Source organism: Narcine bancroftii, chromosome 6, assembly GCF_036971445.1.
Source record: "Narcine bancroftii isolate sNarBan1 chromosome 6, sNarBan1.hap1, whole genome shotgun sequence".
In the NCBI taxonomy this organism is placed as follows: domain Eukaryota; kingdom Metazoa; phylum Chordata; class Chondrichthyes; order Torpediniformes; family Narcinidae; genus Narcine; species Narcine bancroftii.
In genome coordinates, this window is record NC_091474.1 from 173,765,805 (window position 1) to 173,780,307 (window position 14,503).

Below are 14,503 nucleotides of genomic sequence, written 5' to 3' on the forward strand. Positions count from 1 at the left end.
AGTCTCAGCATCCATAGGAAATAAAAATATATTACTGAGGTTTTGGGCCTGAGCACTGTATAAGCAAAAAGCAGGGAGAGTCTCAATTAAGATTGTTGTCTAAGAAATTTGTATGTTCTCTCTGTGTCTGCGTGTGTTTTCTCCAGGGGCTCCGGTTTCCTCCCACTGTTCATAATGTACTGGGGGGAGATGTTGGTTAATAGAGTGTAAATTGGGCAGCATGGATACGTGGGCCAAAATGGCCTGTATGTAAAAATTAAAAAGACTGAGAAAGGTGAAAGAATGGAAGAGGGAGAAGTCCAGACCAACAAATCAAAGATGCCAAATGGATGTTGTAAGAGGAAAGGTGAGAATTGATTTTGGCTCTGTGAAAGGAGACAGAAGGAAAAAGGGAGAGAGAACGAAGAGGAAAGGAGCCATGGTGGGGTTGGGGGAAAGACCAGGATGGGGAGGGCTTAAATGAAAACTGGAGAATGCCATCAAGTTGGAAGGTGTCCAGACAGAGGAGGTGTTATTCCCTCCAATTTGCCAATGATCTCAGTCTGGAAGTGCATGAGACCATGGACAGATATGTCAGCAAGGGAATTGAAAAGGATGGCCACTGGGCAATCCATGCTACAGCAGTGGACAGAGCGGAGGTGCTCATCAAAGCAATCTCCCAGTCTGTGCCCAGTCTTTCCGATGTAGAGACTGCAATGGGAGCAATGGATGCAGCAGATGATCCCTGCAGATTCATAATGGAGGGCTATGGACTGGTCAGTGGGACTAGGCAAAAAAGGTTTGGCACAGACTAGGAGGGCCGAAGAGGCCTGTTTCTGTGCAGTAATGTTCTATGGTAATTTGGAAGGACTGTTTGGGACTCCAAATGATGGGAGGGGAGGAGGTACAGACACGTGGAGCATTTCCTGTAGTCACAGGGGTAGGTGCCAAGGGGACAATTGGTAGGGAAGAAGGAGTGGATGAGGGATTCATGGAGGGACTGAACTCTCAGGAAATCAGGGAAGTAGCATTACTAATCAGAAATAGTATCACAGCTGCAAAAAGAGGATGTTGAGGAGAAATTGTCTACTGGATTAGAATGGGAGGAAGCCAATAACTCAGTATAACAATAACACCATCTATAAATTTGTTGACGATACCGCGGTAGTGGGCTGTATTAACGGAAGCAATGAGTCAGCATACAGGAGGGAGATAAATTGGCTGACTGTTGTACTAATAACAACCTCACTGTCAATGTCACCAAAACCAAGGAGCTGATTATGAACTTTATGAGGGGAAAATCAGAGGTGTTCGATCCTGTGGTCATTAGGGGAAAGTCAGAGCTGGAGAGGGTGAGCAAATTTAAATTTCTGGTGGGAACTATTTAAGAGGAATATTTCCTGGACCCAAATACACAAATATCATTGTGAAGAAAGCTTATCAGCACCTTCTACTTTCTCATGAGTTTGCACAAATTTGGCATGACATTGAAAACCTTGGCAAACTACTGCAGATGTGTATTGGGTATTGGAAAATGTGCTACCAACTGCATCATGGCCTGGTATTGAGACACAAATACCTTTGGGCAGAAATACCTGCGAAAGATAGTGGTCACAGCCAGTACATCACAGGCAAAATTCTCCCCAGAAAATCTACATGGGATGCTACCATCAGAGAGCAGAAGCTCATTTAGGGATGACATTTAGGGATCTATACCACCCAGAACACACCCACTTCTCACTGCAACCACTAGGAAAGAGGTATAGGTGTCACAAGATTCATACCACCAAGTTCAAGAACAGTTATTACCCCTCCAACATTCGGACTCCTGAACAAATTCAGAGACTCATTTAAGGAATCTTACTTTGCACATTAATTATTATTGAATATTTATTTTGTATGTATTGCACATTTGTTTACATTTCTCTTTGTAAATGCATCTTTTCTGGACAAGTAGAAATTCTGCTTGGCCGCAGGTAAAAAAAATCTCAGTTGCATTATTGGTCAGCTATGTACTGTGACAATAAATCTGAACTTTGAACTTTTGACAGAACTTTTAAAAAAAAACTATTGCAAGTCGTCCATTGGCCTCCCCAAATAGTCCTCTAAACACCAAGCACAGACAAGTAGGCAGACTTTGGAAAGGTGCAATAAACAAACAAACAAACAAATAAATAAATAACAGGGTTGTCGTTTTGGGAAGCTTGAACTTCCACAATATTGACTACTACACCTTCTTAATGCAAGAGGAATAGATAGGGCAGAATTTGTCAGGTGTGACCAAGGATTCATGATACAGTAAATGGACAAACCAATTGGAGGAGAGGCCACACTGGGTAATGAAACTTGTCAGATGACAGACCACATGATGGGGGAGCATTTCAGTGACCACAGCTCTGACCTTTAGCATAACAATGGACAAGGATAAGAGTAAGCAAATGTTTAAGTGTTCAATTGAGGAAAGACTGATTACGTTGGGATTAGCCAGGAACCTTTAAGAGTAAACTGGGAACAGATGTTTTCCGGTGAGGGAAGGGAAGCATAGAAGTTACGTGGAGGATGTTCAGGAACCACTTGCTTGGGGTTCTGGATAGGTTTGTTGCACTGAGACAAGGAAACAATGGTAGGATAAGGGAGTCATGATTGACAAAAGAAGCAAGAGAGCTAGTTAAGAGGAAAAAAGGAAGCAAAAGTCAGGAAAGGATCATGAAAATTATATGGTAGCCAGGAAAGAATTCAATACCCACTGTGTAATTGGATCATGGATTTCCTCACCTCTAGACCAGTGAAGATTGTTTAAAACCTTCTCTTCTACAATCTTGATCAACACTGGAGCACCACAGGGATGTGTTCTTAGCCCCCTGCTCTACTCACTTTACACCTAAGACTTTGTAGCTTGGTACAACAATAACATGATCTACAAATTTGCCGATGACACCATGGTAGTGGGTTGAATAAAGAAGATGAATCAGCAGACAGGATGGAGATTGAAAACCGGCTGAATGGTGCACCACAACAACCTTGCACTCAATGTCACCAAAACTAAGAAGCTGATTGTTGACTTCAGGAAAGGAAAGCCAGAAGTAGCCAACCAGTGATCATTGGGGGATCAGAGGTAGAGGTGAGAAAATTTAGGTTATTGGGAGTCACTATCTCAGAGGATCTTTCCTGGACCCAAAACATCAATGACATCATGATGAAAGCACATCAGAGCTTCTACTTCCTCAAGAGTTTGTAGAGGTTTGGTATGACACCAGAAACATTGACAAATTTCTACAGAGGTGTGGTGGAAAGTGTGCTGACCAGCTGCATCTGGTATGGGGACATCAATATCCCAGAGCATAAAGCTCTCCAAAAGGTAGAGGACACAGCCCAGGATATCACAGGCAAGACCTTCCCCAATATTGAGTACACCCACAGGAAATGCTACCATTGGAGGGCAGCAGCAACCATCTGGAAAGTGGTATATGTGCCACAAGACTCACATCCAGGTTCAGGAACTGCTGCTACCCTTCCACCATCAAACTCGTCAATGACAAACTCAGAGACTCATTCAAGGACTTACCCGTGCACTATTGATTTTCTTTTGTTCTCTCTGTGATGCAGTTTGTTTACATTCATTATCTGTTTACAGTTCTTTTTATCTGTTTATAGTGCATAGAGTTTATTTTTTGCACCACTAATCAGTGGTAATTCTGCCACGCCTGCAGGAAAAAATCTCAGGATTGTACGTTTTGTCATGCATGTACTCGGACAATAAATCTGAAGGAACTCAAGGATGGACTTAAGGAGAGCTAGAAGGGGGCACAAGAAGGTCTTGGCAAGTAGGATTAAAGAACACCCCGAGGTTTTCTGTGGACACACGAAGGACAGAGGAGGACTAGAGTGAAGGCAAGGCTACGAGGATAAAGGAGAGAACATGTGTATGGAAGCAAAGGAGGTAACGGGAGTCCAAAATGAATACTTTGCTTCAGTGCTCACCAGAGAGGGGTCCTTTGTCAATGTGCAGTCAGTATGCAGGCTAACATACTGGAACATGTTGAGGTTAAGAAAGAGGAAGATCAGGTAGTATGGTAGCCATCATTGGTTGGGTTATTGAGTTTAAGACCCATGAGGTGATGTTCAACTCTATAACATTCTGGTTAGGCCACACTTGGAATATTGTGTCAATTCTATTTTATCTCATTTACAGGAAGCTTTGGTGAAGGTGCAGAGACAATTTATCACAGTGTTTCCAGAATTGGAAAACATGTCTTGAGGCAAGGTTAACAGAGCCTTTTGCTCCAAAGAGAAAAAACATATCTGAGGACCACAAAATTATGAGAAGCATAGATAGGGAGGATACCCAGCACCCGTTACACAGTGCAAATTTGAAAAAATACCAGAGGACATCTGTATTAAGCGGAGGGGAGGAAACTTTAGGGGAGACATCAGGGTCATGAGTGTCTGGAATGCATTTCCAGGGGTGGTGGAGGCTGGTATAATTGGGACATTTAAGAAATTCTAAGACACATGGATGCAAAAAGATTATGGGTGCAAGGTTGTGAAGGGTTTAGATTGTTGAGTTGGCCAGAGGTTCTATGTTCTAAAAACAATTTAAACTTCAAAATATACTCACTTGTAGAGTAAAATTCTCATTCCTTTTCAAAAATTCCACAAGTCTTGGCACAATACCAGGTGTATTTATCACCTCGTCAATTGGCGGATTGGGCTCTAAAGGAAAAAAAATTAGCAAAATATCAAAAAGTAAAATTTACAATGAATCTTTCCATTGTTTCAATTATTTTGCTTAATGACACTAAAATGTCAATAAACAACATGTAGTTAATTCAATGCCTACACCAAATAATTTATATTGAAATAATGGCAAAACATACTCCATTACAACATAGGAATTACAGGCAAACATATCACATGTTAAGACAGAAGAGTCCAGAGCATCAAAAGTGGCCAGTTTTGAACGATCAAAAAATTCAAAAGCCCTTGCTAGCCATAAAATTTAGAATTACCAATAAATGTACCTCCATGGTCAGTCAGATCTTTAAAAAATGATTAAAACATACTAACTAAACAATTCAATATCAAAAATGAATTAGGATTTCATTGCTACATATGAGGTTATAATTTTAATTTGCATCTTGTTTGGGAATTCAAATTACCATTCAGAATGTAGTTTCCTCCAGCCAGCTGGAAAGTGCAGAGATAAACAGAAGATGATAAACAAAAATGTATGGGGTTTATCAGTTAATTGGTGTATTTGGCAGCACTTGGCTAGAAGGTCCTGTACCATGCTGTATGTCTAAATTTAAAAACATTTATAGAATACAAGGAAAGCAACAGCATGAGGGAGAAAAATACAGGTTTTTATAAAATGAAAACTAAAAGACTAATTAGAAGAACGGAGGGAAAGAATTTGCTTGGAATACTGAATGAGGCTGAAGGTACTAGGACAATGAAATGGGACAAGAGGAGAAAAATTAAAAAAGCTAAGACAACAATACAGACGAAAAGGAAGTGGTTAAATTGTTCAACAAACTAGTTATCAATGGAACTCCAGTGTTTCTTAGGATGCTGCAGTAAACTAAAATTTCAAGATGCTCAGAATCTGGAAAGGTTCCATAAAAATACAACAAAGAACACGGCAATCAAATCTCTGCTCCAACCTGAGAAGTATGCAGTGTGATCTCACAGATTTAGGCAAATAAACCATTGCTCTTCTTGTTTGTAAGAATTATTCTTACTTGTACAATGACAGTGTCAATGTTTAAGAATTAAATAACATTGAAGGAATATTACTGATTTCAGAAAGGCAAACAAAAAAAATGCAGACTAAAGTTTCATGAGATTTCTTTGTCATTTAATTACATTATTTCATTGCTTCTATTCCACAAACTCAACTAGTTTCCAAAAAAAAACACCTCAGCCTAAAATCAACACTCACCACCCAGAGATGCTCTCTGCATTAATATCCCTCATCTTTTACCTATTCTTGCCTAATTTCTCCTTCAATAATTTACCCCCTAATCCCAGGGGACCAATCTGGTGTATTCTACATTGGGCAGCATCTGCTTATGAAAAATTTCTGAAGCCCATCAACAGAAGTACCATTCTATGTACAATTCTAACGATGGAGACTAAAACACAGATGAAGATCTCACCAAAACCTTACTGATGCATTATTAATCTTGCACATTCCTCAGCAATCAAGACGCAATTTGTTTACTTAACTGCTATCTCAGATTTACATGTTTCAGTCATGAAACAGGACATAATATATTCATACCACATTGAGAAACATTTAAAAATACTCTATTCAAAAAAGGTTATTGGATTTTTAGCGAAATTTTCTTCCTGGAATTGCAAAAATATCCTTAAATATCTCAGAAATATTCCAAATCCACAATCTATCATTAACCATTTTTCCTTCGTAGCTACAAACTCAAAAATTATTTGAGTGAATAACATCCTGCCAAACAGGGAATTTGTATAATGACCACTTAATGAGCCTATTATCTAATTGGATTATTGCACAAAATTAAATCAGTCTATACCTTAAGTGGGTTCTATGAAGTATTGCTTAAAGCAATAGTCCCAAACTCTTAATCCAAACTACTTTTACAAATTTGATTTCCCTCACCTAGATGAAGTTGGGACAAGCAGAAACTAAGATTTTCAGGAAAATTAATCAGGAAAAACAAAATGGAAATCTAAAAAGTATCATCGAAAGTTGGAAATCTGAAATCAAAGTGGAAGAGGCCAAAATATACTAACAGATAGGATGTGCAAAGAAATACAGAAACGACTTCTCATGTAGTTTGAAGCATTAACTTTTACCATATATTTGCTTCAAGCAACTCCAAGCATTGCTTTTTTTAAATGGCTTGTGGGAGCAAAAGAAATCAATTTACATGGCTATCTTTTGTTGCTAGAGCAAAGGACACTTACCTCCAAATCAAAGTAGCTAGGTAAGTTAGGGCAATTAAAGTTTATGGGATATTTTATAAATTATGGGCACTGCTCATAAAACCAAAACATTTAGAAGTTTCAAAAGTTTACTGATTAATTCTCAGCTGGAGTATAGAATGCATTGCCTGGTTTCACATTAAGAATGGTCATCATGGCCATGAGGGTACAGAAGAGATTAAACTATGAATCATCAAGGATCCACACCACCCAGGACATGCTCAGTTCTCACTGCTGCCATCAGGAAAGAGGCATAGGTGCCACAAGATTCATACCACACGGTTCAGCAACAGTTGCTATCTCTACACCATTTGACTACTAAACAATAAACTCAGATTTATTTAATAATTTTTTGGACATTACTTACAACTCAATATTTATTTCCCACATTGCAGTTTGTCTGCATTACTCAAGAAAAGATGCATATACAAAAGGGAGCATAGTTTTTTTTCAAACCACTGAAAAATAGAAATTCTGCCTGGGTTAAAAAGTGTTGTGCTTTGACAATATATCTGAACTTTGAACAATCAATTTCAGCTATGTGGCTAGAGACCTAAAAATACTCAAACTTGATTCAAATAGGTTTTCCATTTGCTTGATCAATTTGGTCCATTACCCAAATTCTCAAATGTAATTCAATTAACAAAAAGAAAAAAAATCATTGCATGCAGAAGTTAATGATCCAGAATTCAGTGCCTGAAATGATGCAAATGAACTTTACTAAGCAATTGGATGTGCATTTGAAAAGAGCCAAGAAGAAGTTGCAAGAAGGAATTACGACACCAAATTTGGTTGCTCAAATACCCAACCAGTAGGAAAGATGTACGCCGTGAGATTCTGCATGGTTTGCAAAATTTCCTGTGTAGTGTCATGTAGTAGCTAGAATATGATCCAGCACATTAATTGGAGAATCCTACAAAGGCAACTTTCATCCTCACCAAATAAAATCGAGCTCATCATAAAAAGGTACAAAATCCTTTACACGGACATCTAAAATCTGGAAAGCCCCAAAAACCAGCATTTTTTTTCCGCTGGTCCTGGTTCAGAGGGGGCGGAGTGGTGGCGGGGGGGGGGGGTGGGGGAATTAAAGAGAGTGGGAGAGACGGCAGCGCGACCCGGGCGGGTGGGGAATAGAGAGACGGCAGCGCGACCCGGGCAGGCGGGGAATGGAGAGACGGCAGCGCGACCCGGGCAGGCGGGGAATGGAGAGACGGCAGCGCGACCCGGGCGGGCGGGGAATAAAGAGACGGCAGCGCGACCCGGGCGGGCGGGGAATGGAGAGACGGCAGCGCGACCCGGGCGGGCGGGGAATAAAGAGACGGCAGCGCGACCCGGGCGGGCGGGGAATGGAGAGGCGGCAGCGCGACCCGGGCGGGCGGGGAATAGAGAGGCGGCAGCGCGACCCGGGCGGGCGGGGAATAGAGAGGCGGCAGCGCGACCCGGGCGGGCGGGGAATAGAGAGGCAGCAGCGCGACCCGGGCGGGCGGGGAATAGAGAGGCGGCAGCGCGACCCGGGCGGGCGGGGAATAGAGAGGCGGCAGCGCGACCCGGGCGGGCGGGGAATAGAGAGGCGGCAGCGCGACCCAGCCGGGCGGGGAATAGAGAGGCGGCAGCGCGACCCAGGCGGGCGGGGAATAGAGAGGCGGCAGCGCGACCCGGGCGGGCGGGGAATAGAGAGGCGGCAGCGCGACCCGGGCGGGCGGGGAATAGAGAGGCGGCAGCGCGACCCGGGCGGGAGGGGAATAGAGAGGCGGCAGCGCGACCCGGGCGGGCGGGGAATAGAGAGGCGGCAGCGCGACCCGGGCGGGCAATAGTGAGACGGCAGCGCGACCCGGGCGGGCAATAGAGAGACGGCAGCGCGACCCGGGCGGGCAATAGAGAGACGGCAGCGCGACCCGGGCGGGCAATAGAGAGACGGCAGCGCGACCCGGGCGGGCGGGGAATAGAGAGACGGCAGCGCGACCCGGGCGGGCGGGGAATACAGAGACGGCAGCGCGACCCGGGCGGGCGGGGAATACAGAGACGGCAGCGCGACCCGGGCGGGCGGGGAATAGAGAGACGGCAGCGCGACCCGGGCGGGCGGGGAATAGAGAGACGGCAGCGCGACCCGGGCGGGCGGGGAATAGAGAGACGGCAGCGCGACCCGGGCGGGCGGGGAATAGAGAGACGGCAGCGCGACCCGGGCGGGCGGGGAATAGAGAGACGGCAGCGCGACCCGGGCGGGCGGGGAATAGAGAGACGGCAGCGCGACCCGGGCGGGCGGGGAATAGAGAGACGGCAGCGCGACCCGGGCGGGCGGGGAATAGAGAGACGGCAGCGCGACCCGGGCGGGCGGGGAATAGAGAGACGGCAGCGCGACCCGGGCGGGCGGGGAATAGAGAGACGGCAGCGCGACCCGGGCGGGCGGGGAATAGAGAGACGGCAGCGCGACCCGGGCGGGCGGGGAATAGAGAGACGGCAGCGCGACCCGGGCGGGCGGGGAATAGAGAGACGGCAGCGCGACCCGGGCGGGCGGGGAATAGAGAGACGGCAGCGCGACCCGGGCGGGCGGGGAATGGAGAGACGGCAGCGCGACCCGGGCGGGCGGGGAATGGAGAGACGGCAGCGCGACCCGGGCGGGCGGGGAATGGAGAGACGGCAGCGCGACCCGGGCGGGCGGGGAATGGAGAGACGGCAGCGCGACCCGGGCGGGCGGGGAATGGAGAGACGGCAGCGCGACCCGGGCGGGCGGGGAATGGAGAGACGGCAGCGCGACCCGGGCGGGCGGGGAATGGAGAGACGGCAGCGCGACCCGGGCGGGCGGGGAATGGAGAGACGGCAGCGCGACCCGGGCGGGCGGGGAATGGAGAGACGGCAGCGCGACCCGGGCGGGCGGGGAATGGAGAGACGGCAGCGCGACCCGGGCGGGCGGGGAATGGAGAGGCGGCAGCGCGACCCGGGCGGGCGGGGAATGGAGAGGCGGCAGCGCGACCCTGGCGGGCGGGGAATAGAGAGGCGGCAGCGCGACCCGGGCGGGCGGGGAATAGAGAGGCGGCAGCGCGACCCGGGCGGGCGGGGAATAGAGAGGCGGCAGCGCGACCCGGGCGGGCGGGGAATAGAGAGGCGGCAGCGCGACCCGGGCGGGCGGGGAATAGAGAGGCGGCAGCGCGACCCGGGCGGGCGGGGAATAGAGAGGCGGCAGCGCGACCCGGGCGGGCGGGGAATAGAGAGGCGGCAGCGCGACCCGGGCGGGCGGGGAATAGAGAGGCGGCAGCGCGACCCGGGCGGGCGGGGAATAGAGAGGCGGCAGCGCGACCCGGGCGGGCGGGGAATAGAGAGGCGGCAGCGCGACCCGGGCGGGCGGGGAATAGAGAGGCGGCAGCGCGACCCGGGCGGGCGGGGAATAGAGAGGCGGCAGCGCGACCCGGGCGGGCGGGGAATAGAGAGGCGGCAGCGCGACCCGGGCGGGCGGGGAATAGAGAGCCGGCAGCGCGACCCGGGCGGGCGGGGAATAGAGAGCCGGCAGCGCGACCCGGGCGGGCGGGGAATAGAGAGACGGCAGCGCGACCCGGGCGGGCGGGGAATAGAGAGACGGCAGCGCGACCCGGGCGGGCGGGGAATAGAGAGACGGCAGCGCGACCCGGGCGGGCGGGGAATAGAGAGACGGCAGCGCGACCCGGGCGGGCAATAGAGAGACGGCAGCGCGACCCGGGCGGGCGGGGAATAGAGAGACGGCAGCGCGACCCGGGCGGGCGGGGAATAGAGAGACGGCAGCGCGACCCGGGCGGGCGGGGAATAGAGAGACGGCAGCGCGACCCGGGCGGGCGGGGAATAGAGAGACGGCAGCGCGACCCGGGCGGGCGGGGAATAGAGAGACGGCAGCGCGACCCGGGCGGGCGGGGAATAGAGAGACGGCAGCGCGACCCGGGCAGGCGGGGAATAGAGAGACGGCAGTGGGGAGAGAGAGATGGCAGTGCAACTGGGAGGGGGTGGATACGGAAGCACAATTCGGTTGGGTTTAAATCTGGTGCATCTGGCTTTGTTCTGAAATCTGGATAATCCGAAGTGGGAACACACTGTCTCCCAAGGATTCCGGATAAAGGATTGTGTACCTGTACCTCAAAACAATGACTCCGCTTTTATAATCAAAGAACAAACTTGTGAAACTATCAAAAGCATTCCCATTGCTGGTCTTAGGGATAACTATCACTCAAGAATAGACAGATAAGCCATGGCCCTGAGAAGATTCAGAACTCAAGGTACTTCAAAAATTTTTTTTTAATTATTTTAACCACCTTAAAACAAATTAGATTCTCAAATTTTGAAACTTGGAAGATTTGAATACATTTAAAAAAGAACTAGAGTTACACCATTTAACTCAAGTCAAGGGAATACCACTTGCGCTTCTCAATTTTGCGCAAAATTCTCTGGCGGGTGGATAATGCAAGTTTAGGGCATTTAAATTTTCTCTCTGATCTGGAACTCTATTGAGGAATTCAAGATCAGAATACAACTTGCTGTCCTGCTGTCAGCATAAGCACATTTCTGAAGTACAAAGACACATTTGCAGCTGCATTTAAAAAAAAATATTTTTCACACTATGAACCATACTGACCAAAATTTACACAAACATTTCCCTCTTGAATATACAGTGTCATTTTCTCCCCTTTTCCTCCCTCCCTCCTTCACCCCTCCCCCACTCAACGTTCAACATATATGATGCATTTTTGAGGAAATCCTAGCTGCCAAGAAAACTCATAACTGCTCAAATTACTGGTTTTTATGTAATGCAATAGCAGTAAACACTAAATTTGCAATTAGCACCCTTCAAATATACAAGATTAAATTTTGAACTGAATCAACTCACTCAGAAGTCAGACTACAGCAGAACCTCTCATGTATCTCAAGAATCAAAAGCTTTCCATTCCAGTTAGTACTCCAAGATAACAATAAAACACTACATATAGTATTCCATGATGCAGTCAGACGGCTAGGTGCAGGTGAAGAAGAAAGTCCTGTCTTGTTGGGAACACAAGAACAAAGGACTTTAATGACATCAGCTACAGTTAAGGAAGGTAGGCCTCATGGAGGTACTTTAACTGAGATGTCTCAAGGAGTGGGAGAATTAGGAATTGAAGCTATTTTCACTGTTTTGGAAGGTATTGCTCAACAAATGGAGAGTATGTCTTCACAGATGAATCAGGGATTTATGGATATGAAGACAAGAATGAATATTTGTGAAGGATATGTTCACTGTGAAGGCTGATATTAATAAGTGTTTGAAGGCAGTTGACGGTGCATGATAATTCTAAGAAAATTGAAGAGGCATTTCTGTGAATGTGCAACAGAATAGAGAAAAAAATGGAGAAAGTGTATGATTCTTTTCTGGGTTGGGAAATTCAGAAGAGAGAATTGTTGAAGAAGATTGATTCTTTGGAAAATCAAAGTCAACATAATAATGTGAAAATATTAGGACTTCAAGAAGATATTGAAGGCTCAGATCCAGTTAAGTTTTTTAAGCAATGGATTCCAGATATCTTGGGTGCTGAATTTTTTTCCAGATGGTTTGGAATTGAATAGAGCGCATAGGGCATTAAGGAAGAAACCTTATTCAGGTCAGCCACCTCGGCCTGTCCTAATTTGATGTTTGAGACATCAGGATAGAGAGATGATTTTGCGGATGGCTGTTCAAAAAGCCCGTCAAAATCAGGCTTCATTGATGGTTCAAGGTAGTAGAGTTTTTTTTTAAAATGCACATTTGAGCCAAGAGATAATTAAAAGGTGTAAGGAATTTAATTCAGCTAAAGAGGTGTTGTGGTGAAAAGGGTATAGGTTTATTTTTCAGTACCCTGCTGTGTTGAAAGTTTTCTATGGGAATTATCAATCTCGATTTTTTTGAGAGTGATCATGATGCATTAATTTTTTCAAATTCTTTGCCAGACGTACATGTTTGATCTGATTGACCATAATCACCTAAGAGTATATGACAAGAGGAATGGGAATAAAGGGAAAATCACACGAAGTCTACTTGACATTGAAGATCCAGAACAATCTTTGGGATTGGAATCAGTGGGATGAATTTGAATAAGAAGATTGATTTTTATGAAGCTCAGCTTGGTGGCAGGCAGGGGGGTGGGGGGGTGGGGGGGAGACACTTCTTAAAGTCATATGCCACCAGTGGCATTGTCCACACACAGTTAATTGGAGAGTTACTACAGTTGTTGTAGTTTTGGGGTTTTTGTTAATTTTTGTTTGATAGTTTTAAAAAGGCGGGTTTTTTTTTAATTTACGCAAGGGGAGCTTTTTATATATTTGTAATTACTGTGTGAGTTGTTTTATAGCAAAATATGGCTAATTTAAATTTTGCGACTTTTAGTGTACAGCTTCTTAATAATCTGATTAAGTGTAAACGTGTACAAGCATATATCATAAAGATGAAAGTTGATATTGCTTTCTTACAAAACATTTAACTGAAAAAGAACACATGAAGTTAAAAAGAGATTGGATTGGACATGTTGCTTTTAATTCTAAGGCACGAGGAATGGCAAATTTGGTTCATAAGAAGATACAGTTTGAAGTCATTTTCTGAAACAGCTGATAGAGTTTTGATGGTGAATTGTAAACTTTTTTCAGTCATGGGCATTATTGAATGTGTATGCACCTAATGTGGATGCTGAATGATTTACATCTGAAACTTTTTTGATTTTGAATCAGGCTAATGAAAATATTTTAATTGGAGGAGACTTTAAATGTGTTTTGGATCCATTATTGGATAAATCTCCAAAAACTATAAAGAAATCTACAGATGGCATCTTTAATGTAAGATTGGAATTTGGTTGAAATTTTAAGAAAATTAAATCCAACTGAAAAAGATTTTTCTTTTTATTCCCCACAGCATCTTCAGGCCCAGATTACTCAAGCTGAATATAAGAGTAGGAAAGTGTCCGATCATTCTATGTTATTTATATCTTGTGTTGGTTCTGAAGCTATGGAGACGACTTTTTGATGGAGATTTAATGCAATGTTGTTGAAACAGCCTGCATTCATTTGCTGTATTAAGGAGCATATTATTTCCTTTTTACAGATAAACACTAATTCAGTACAGAGTAATTTAGTTTTATGGGATGCTTTAAAAGCATATTTAAGAGGTCAAATTATCAGTTATTCAGCAAGAGTTAAACAGTTTTTGGGGAAGAGTTTGAAATTGGAGATAGCAGTTTTAGAAAAGGATTTTCAAAAGAATACAACTGAAGATTAAAAAAAAAAGCAGCTGACTAAACAAGCTTTGTTATAAGTTGCAAACGTATCAATATGAATGATTAATACAGAGATCCAAACAACGTTATTATGAATTAGAGGACAGAGCTCATAAAGTGTTGGCTTGGTAGTTGAAGAGTGAACAGGCATCCAGGACTATTAATGCTGTCAGAAAGAATTCAACGGTTACTTATAAATCTCAGGAAGTTAATGATCAATTCCATTTATTTTACCAAAAGTTGTATACTTCTGAAGGGGTTCAAGATAATGGTTCTATTGAGTAGTTTTTATCTGCCTTAGATTTGCCAGTTTTAAGAGATGATGT

At 45.4% G+C, this 14,503-nt stretch overlaps 1 protein-coding gene across 2 annotated transcripts in view; it reads right to left on the reverse strand.

Moving 5' to 3' along the window:
* kpna5 (karyopherin alpha 5 (importin alpha 6)) overlaps positions 1–14,503 on the reverse strand; it is a 61,777-nt gene that overhangs the window by 40,492 nt on the left and 6,782 nt on the right. For both annotated transcript variants that reach the window (XM_069886783.1, XM_069886781.1), the window contains exon 5: positions 4,598–4,692. In XM_069886783.1, coding sequence (XP_069742884.1) covers positions 4,598–4,692 — 95 coding nt within the window. The remainder of the gene's footprint in view (positions 1–4,597; positions 4,693–14,503) is intronic.